This window comes from Onychostoma macrolepis, chromosome 14, assembly GCF_012432095.1.
Source record: "Onychostoma macrolepis isolate SWU-2019 chromosome 14, ASM1243209v1, whole genome shotgun sequence".
Taxonomy (NCBI): Eukaryota; Metazoa; Chordata; class Actinopteri; order Cypriniformes; family Cyprinidae; genus Onychostoma; species Onychostoma macrolepis.
The window spans coordinates 423,645-431,144 of record NC_081168.1 but is presented as its reverse complement, the minus strand read 5'-3'; the positions used below and the strand labels follow the sequence as shown (position 1 = coordinate 431,144).

General features: G+C 40.6%; 2 protein-coding genes across 3 annotated transcripts in view; both read right to left on the bottom strand.

Moving 5' to 3' along the window:
• Positions 1-3,487, bottom strand: part of otop1 (otopetrin 1) — a 14,682-nt gene extending 11,195 nt beyond the window's left edge. The window contains exons 1-4 of the mRNA XM_058798326.1: positions 2,387-3,487; positions 1,892-2,028; positions 1,284-1,342; positions 771-901 (exon numbers count right to left, since the gene is read on the bottom strand). Of these exons, the coding sequence (XP_058654309.1) occupies positions 771-901; positions 1,284-1,342; positions 1,892-2,028; positions 2,387-2,768 (709 nt within the window). The 5' untranslated portion in view covers positions 2,769-3,487. The remainder of the gene's footprint in view (positions 1-770; positions 902-1,283; positions 1,343-1,891; positions 2,029-2,386) is intronic.
• A 1,614-nt stretch (positions 3,488-5,101) lies between these two features.
• Positions 5,102-7,500, bottom strand: part of tmem128 (transmembrane protein 128) — a 6,408-nt gene continuing 4,009 nt past the window's right edge. The window contains exons 4-5 of one of the 2 annotated variants that reach the window (XM_058798263.1): positions 5,512-5,618; positions 5,102-5,427 (exon numbers count right to left, since the gene is read on the bottom strand). In XM_058798263.1, the coding sequence (XP_058654246.1) occupies positions 5,519-5,618 (100 nt within the window). In that variant the 3' untranslated portion in view covers positions 5,102-5,427; positions 5,512-5,518. The remainder of the gene's footprint in view (positions 5,428-5,511; positions 5,619-7,500) is intronic. The other variant, XM_058798264.1, reaches the window with a different exon arrangement.

Sequence of the window (7,500 nt, the reverse complement as noted above, 5' to 3'; positions counted from 1 at the left end):
AGAGAAGAGAAGAGAAGAGAAGAGGAGAGGAGAGGAGAGGAGGAGAGGAGAGAGAAAAGAAAAGAAAAGAGAAAAGAAAAGAAAAGAAAAGAAAAGAAAAGAAAAGAAAAGAAAAGAAAAGAGAAAAGAAAAGAAAAGAAAAGAGAAAAGAAAAGAAAAGAAAAGAAAAGAAAAGAAAAGAAAAGAACAGAGGAGACGACAGTATTTTTGTGGAAACGGTGATACATTTTATTTTTCAGGATTCACAGATTAATAGAAAGTTTAAAAGAACAGCTTTTATTTTAAATAGAAATCTATTGTAACATTATAAATGCATTTACTGTCACTTTTGATCAATTTAATGAGTCCTTGATGAATAAAGGTATAAAAATCAAACTGACCTCTTGATCATATTGAGCTTTTGAATGGTAGTGTATATGATATATTTCTATTCATTTCTACTGCTTCAATCAGCTTAAAGGGATTGTTCAGCTAAAAACGATCATTTCACATGTTTTTCTGCAGCTGCATGACTTTGTCTTGTTTTTCTACTATGAAGAACTTTTAGTGGTTTCATGGATGTTTAAGTTTCTTCAGGCAACCAAAGCAATGAAGAACCTTTACTTTGAACAGTGAACAGTGACAACTGCCCACACACACCTGCTTTATGAGAGAGAGAGAGAGAGAGAGAGAGACTATAGCAGAGGAAAAATCCCAGACTCCTCCCACAGTGAGCAGAGCACTCTGAAAAACACTATTGTCCGCTCACACACACACACACACACACACACCTGTGGACAGATTGGCGTATCCCAGCGCAGTCAGCCGTCTCCTGTGGTTGTTGAGGAAATGTTCAGCTTCTGACATCACTCCATTACACCACAGCAGCAGGTTAGTGAAGACGGCGTGAATCACTCCGAACCTGCTCAACACACACACACACACACACACACACACATCATGTGAAGCTGAGGCCATTTCATCAGCATCTCCAGTGAAATTACACGTGGAATCTGCTTCTGTGTGACGTGTGTCTGATGTTGACTCTTTCCAATCATGTGTGTGTGTCATAATCAACACCTTCTAAAGGCACTGGACTACAAAGTGCATTCAGAGTACTGTACTGTGAACTAATGAAGTCACTTCAGATAAAGCATCTGCCAGATGCATGAATGCACATCACATGTATGGCAGAACTTCTCATGCATCTGTCTTCAGGGCTGAATCTCTGCTATTTGTTCTCATTTGGAATAAAAGTATCTGCTGCTACATCAACAAAGACGGAGAAAGAAGTGCGTCTGTACCTTTCAAACGTTTCATATTTCTTGATGACATCTTTGATGTGGAACCAGAGGAAATGCACCTGCAATCAAGATCAAACACACCGACATCAGAACTAATGAACTTCACAACTGAGCTGATCTGAATAATGACTCTATTGTCTTCTGCAGAGCTGCCTTACAGCTGAAACTGAATATGTTTCATAACTTAACATAATTAATACTGCTATTTTCCTGTCTATTTCTGTCCCAGATAATAAAAAAAAGAACATTTAGCTAAAGTTCCCATTAAATGTAATATGAATGTTAAAAGACTGTTTCATTTTGTCATTGTACAAACATTATGTGAATGTTACATCTGAGTGTTCTCTGAACTTTCTGAAACAAGGAGTAACATTAAAAAAAAATTGTTAGACGACCGTTCAGCTACAAAGTTTCCGAAAAACGTTCCATGAATGATGCATAATGTTTTAGCGTTTTAACATTATTAATTAGATATTTTTGAACAAAGGTTCTATTAATGTTACTCAAAGAAGGTTTGCTCATAACTTTGAGAGAGAGATCCCTGTTAGCTGGGGTGAAGCTGCTTGGAATAAATCCGCATAAAGTGCTACAGACACGTGACCTCTCACCTGAGATATGGTGTGCAGCGCGTGCACGATGGGATAGACTCCGAGCACGGCAGAGATGCACGAATGATATCCGACGAAATAGCCGATGCGGAACGCGTCCATGATGAGCGACAGCAACGCCAGCATCGTCAGCCCCCCTGAACACACAGCACAACCCCTCACTCTCAGAAGCGCTCAGCGAGACAAGTTTAGTGTAACCCGATCTCATGAATGTGCGTGTCAGTGCCACGATTTTCTGTTTCTGTTTGGCGTGCATATAATACGCAATTGGTAAATTTAGGGGTGTGGGGTAGATGCGTATTATACGTACGCCAAAAATACATATTATATGCAAGCCAACAAAGCGCGTATCACATGCACGTCAAACACGGGGGCGTATGGTATGCACGCCAGATCAGTTTCTGCGTAGAAGTAGCACGTATAATACAAAAAGAATCGTGCTATTGATACGCATTTTCATGAGACCGGGCTAACAGTTCAGTAGACGCGCGTCACCTCGGATCCAGCTGGTGCCCGCGTGCGCGTCCCTCTCCGGCACCGGACCGCGCTCCCGTTCCCTCCGGATCATGTAGCAGAGCATCCAGACGAGCTGCACCAGCATCAGCGCCGTGATGAAGGCCAGCAGGTGCTCCTTCTTCACCGCGGGACCGTGCTGCGCCAGCGCGAGCATCACGGACACGCCGATCAGAAGCAGGTTGGTTCCGTACTGCGCGCTCAGCGTCTCCGCGTTCTTCTGAGGGTACTTCTTGGTCAGACTCACTTTGAGCTTGGAGAAAAGTTTCTTCTCCGCGTTCGAGGAGGATGAGGAGGAGGAGGAGGAGGAAGCGGGGCTGTATTTGTTCAGACACATGATGTCCAGGCCGCTGTGCTCCACCATGGTGCCGTCGATCAGGGGTTGATGCGCGCCGCGCCGCGGACATGCTCAGTGCGCGTCCATCGCCGCTATATACCTCCTACAGAGCGCGGCAGATTAACCCGGATTGAGTTTCATTCATCTGCGAGCTGCTGGAAAAGCTACGGTGCCAAGAACCGCTGCGCCAGACTTCACCAAGCATGCGTTCGCGCTGCGTCTCCGCGCTGCTCCTCGCGCCGCGGTCAGATGTGAAGCTCCAGTGCGCTTTTCCTCGGCCTCCAGCGAGCTTTTAGGATCTCGGGTTTCACTGGTCAAAGGCTCTTTATGGACGGCCCTTTGTTGAGCACAGACTCGTATAACGGATGTGCAATCAGAAGAATGCGCGCGACGCGAAATCTGCGTGCGGCGGATTGCGAAACGCGGCTGAAATCAGACGCAGCCTCTTCTGAAGAAAACTTTGCGGGAAGAAACCGAATTTGACGGTGTGCTCGATTACAGAGAAACCCACAATTAGATGAAACCGATCCGGGCCAGAGAGCTCCAACAAAAGAGCTTCTATTATAACGGCTCTGACCTGGATTACCGTGCGCACGCACCGCGTCAGCCTCCAGTCAGCCCGTGCGTTCAGTCGCTGGAGCTCCGCCGTGATCCGGATCAAAGTTAACGAGAAGCGCACGCTGGATTCCGCTGATCGACCCTCGAGACCTTTGATCAAGTCTGACAGATGCGATCACGCGCTTATCATCATCATCATCATCACCACAGAGCCATTCTCTCGTAATGTCATCAGCGAGCGTTTGATCAGGAGCGCGCTGCTGCTGTAAATAAAGACTACTGGAGTAACTTCAAAATGTCCTGTTTAAGTCCGTGTGTTATAGTGTGTTTCTTTAACTAATTGGGTAATTTAGGCTACTAGCAATTTCTGAGTGTTTTATTAGGGAACCGCATAATTACAGAAAATAAATTCTATTGGTATTTCTGTTAGAATTGGGAACCAGTCCTAATGGGATCAAATCATGAGATCCGAGATAACTGAAGTTCATTTTTGTTTACGCAAAGGCCCATATTATTTACATACAGGTCAAAAAGAAGGCGCACATTAATGATATGCGCTGACGCATTGTAGCCTATTTCATATTCCAAAAACAGTTCTGTCATAACCTGTAGCTATGAAATAAAGCGATTCGCAGATAATTCTATTAACCGAAATTGCTCCGTTGCTATAGTTACGCAAACGGAACATTTATTCACAGGTCTTTTGTAAACAGCTACACACTTAATCCTGAATTACAATTACTGTAATATGGTAATATGCATCAAATTCGCACTCAGTGGATGTGGTGCTTATTTAAAAAGTTTTACACATTAAAAATACATTTCTGCTGTAGTTATATGAACGGATACCGCGAACAACGGTATACCGATAATCATCACCGAAAGAGAGCTACAGCTGGTGCTAACGCAACTTTAGCGGTTTTAAAGACTAAAGTTCAAACACTCCCGAATTAATTACTGTAATATGGTATTTTTATACATCAAAGTTGCAATCAGTAGACTGGAGCTAATTCAAAAAAATTGACACTTAAGAAACACATTCCTGCTGTAGTTATATGAAGGATACTTGTTCGCCGATAATCATATTAACCGATAGAGCTGTTGCTATAGTTACACGAACAGAAGCTTCTTTAGCTGCTACAATTAAAGTTAAAGTAACTAGTTTACACATTATCAGAAAAAAAATGACTATTTTGACAATTATATGCGGAAAATTTGTTAAAGCTGGAAAAAGTAATCAGTAGTTTAATTTAAAGCAGCAGCAGCATCAGTACAGGACTGACGCTAACAGGTTAGATTGATTATCTGTTGGAGGCTGTGTTTGCTGAAGCTCAACCCTTAACCCACAGTAACCCGCTGACCGCAGCACATTCAAGCACATCATCCGGCTCTCTTTCAATTAGTCAGATGCACTATTTTCACACATCTGCTCCTCACAAGTACATAGACACTCGCTCTCCTTTACATAAACACCTTATTATGATTTCATGTGATGATAACTCCATTCAGAGCGACAAATCAAGAGCTGCCGTCTTATATATTATACTCCTGAACAGTAGCCACCAAAAACCTGATCTGAAAATTGGCCTTTACTCAGAGAAAACATCTGAAATAGTGCTGTTCAAACATCACAGATGAACCTGACGGATAAACCACCGTGGCTTTTCTTCAGGAACTTCCTGTGGGTTTGCAATCCGAGTAAAACAATCCCTGTGGTTCACTTTAATTCATTTTGTTCTACAACCTCATTTACACACATTCAGACCTGAACCATGAACGAGCATCTAAAAACAGACAGAATATTTCATTTAATACAAACATCCTTTATTTCATCAGTTAATACATTTGGTTAATTATAGACAAACATCAAAACATGGTATAAAACATGAGTTAATATAAAGCAATCTGCATTTTTAATCAGCAGGACCTCAAAGAAACCTCCTGTTCACCTCCGTCAGCTGATGTTCAGGAAACACTAAACGCCTCCTGTGCCTCAGCGTTCATTAAAGCGAGTCCTCAGAGGTCAGAGGTCAGAGAGAGGTCACGTGTTCATCACCGATCAGCTGACCTCTCTATCTGTCGCCGTCTGCTTCGTTACAGACTCCAGCCGTGATTCGGTGAGCTGCGGCTGATCAGAACAGATGTGTTTAATGCGCGCACACACACACACTCACTGACTCACTCACACACACACACACACACACACTCTCACCGTGTGTTCAGCCCAGCAGGGAGATCAGCATCACCACACCCATGAACTGCGTGAACAGAATCACCGGCGTGAAGAACGACCAGACGGGCCACAGAGCGATGTTCAAGCTGAAACACATCCATAACAAAAACACTGAACAAACACTTTACACTGAATTAACGAAAAGGAAAGTACTTAATCATTTTCATTTATATGCAGCAAACCAAACGATATTTAGTAATAAACAGTAGGGCTAGGACGATAAATCGATGCAGAATCGATTCGTGGATCAATCTTCTGAATGCATCACGATTCTCTCTGGAAACGATTCTCAGCTTAGATTGTAATTGGCTTCAACCTTTTTGAATCTTGTGAATGATTATTTTAGGTTCAGGTGTGTGTAAGGATTTGGAAACAAGCAGAGTACGGCTGATTCTGGAGCGTGCAGTGCCACCTGCTGCTCAAAACTAAGCTCAGAATCCACTCCAGAAAGAATCGTGCTGCATTCAGAAAATCTCAGAATCCATGCTGGATCATGTCTCGATTTGAGATGCATCGACTTATTTTCATGTTATTTACATGTCAGATGCCTTACATTGGCTTCTCTCAACAATTATGATTAGAGATGCATGGATCCGATATTCAGTATCGGTATCGGCTCCGATACTGGCTTTTTCTGCCTGATCGGGTATCGGTCAGACGAGACCGATTTAAATCCGATATTCTGCGTAATCTGTTCTGTGTATTCTATTCTGTGTTATTGTTAAACCCCACAAAACACACAAAAACATTATAAAGCACCATAAAGTTCTCGTGTGATATATTCCAAGTGTTCTGAAGCCGTTACAGTTTAATGTGAGGTACAGATGAATATTTAAGTCATTAAATTCAAGTTCACATAAACTCTTCTCTACACTGCGGCTGTAAAACTGTTAAAAGGCTCAATAAACTATCGCACAGATTTAATACACTACGCATCAATATCTCTTCTCTTTGTGCTCTGAACTCTTCTCTGTGCGCTGTGACTCCGTGTTGCTTCAAGCGCATTATTCTGCGCAAAAGCACTTTGTGCCGCTCATTAATAGTCTTTCTTGTTCGTCTTATCTATCATATGCTGCTGCCTTCATTACTGTGCTATACATTTAAAAGAAATGTCTTTTAATTTTACAGTATATATTTATATATAAATATATTTACTTGTTTTTTCGTGAATGTATTTTACAATAATACAAAGACTTTATAATAGTAATTTTGTCATAGATTATGATTATATATTTTTCCATTTGTTATTTTTCATTAAAATGAAGTTGTATATTTAACACACAAAACATTGGTGATCAGGTCAACACACAGAAGTACAGAAATTCCACAATGATTTAAAAAAAAACTGCGCTGGTATCAGATCGGATCGGATCAGTATCGGCAGATACTCAGGATTTTCAGTATCGGATCAGATCGTTTCTGAAAAAATGGTATCAATGCATCCCTAATTATGATATTAATGATTCACTGAATCAGAGATCTGAATTGATTCATAGAAAGCAGACAGATTCCTATAAACGAATCAAACTCGCCATCTCTACTAGAGTTTAAACAAGACGCGATTCAATCATCTGTCTGAATTATTAGAGTTAACTAAAACATTAAAAAAAGTTTTTTGTTTTTTTAAATATAATCTAAAATAAAATATTTTTAAAAACTTTTATTTCAGCTAGTTCTGAAGGCAACATTTCTCAGTTTCATTAAAAAAAAAAAAATGACAAAATTACTAACATTTTAACTAAATTTAAAATGAAAATGGAAAACACTATAATTGATAACTATAATAGTATATCAATGAAAACACTCACAAGACACAAAACACTGAAGGATCATAAAAATGTAATGATGTCTTAGCAAACTTAATAGTCAAGAAAAAAAAATCAAAATATTTTTATATCATAAAAAAATTATAATAAAAAAGCCTATTTAAGGACGATTTGATTATATTGTAACAGGATTTCATGACAA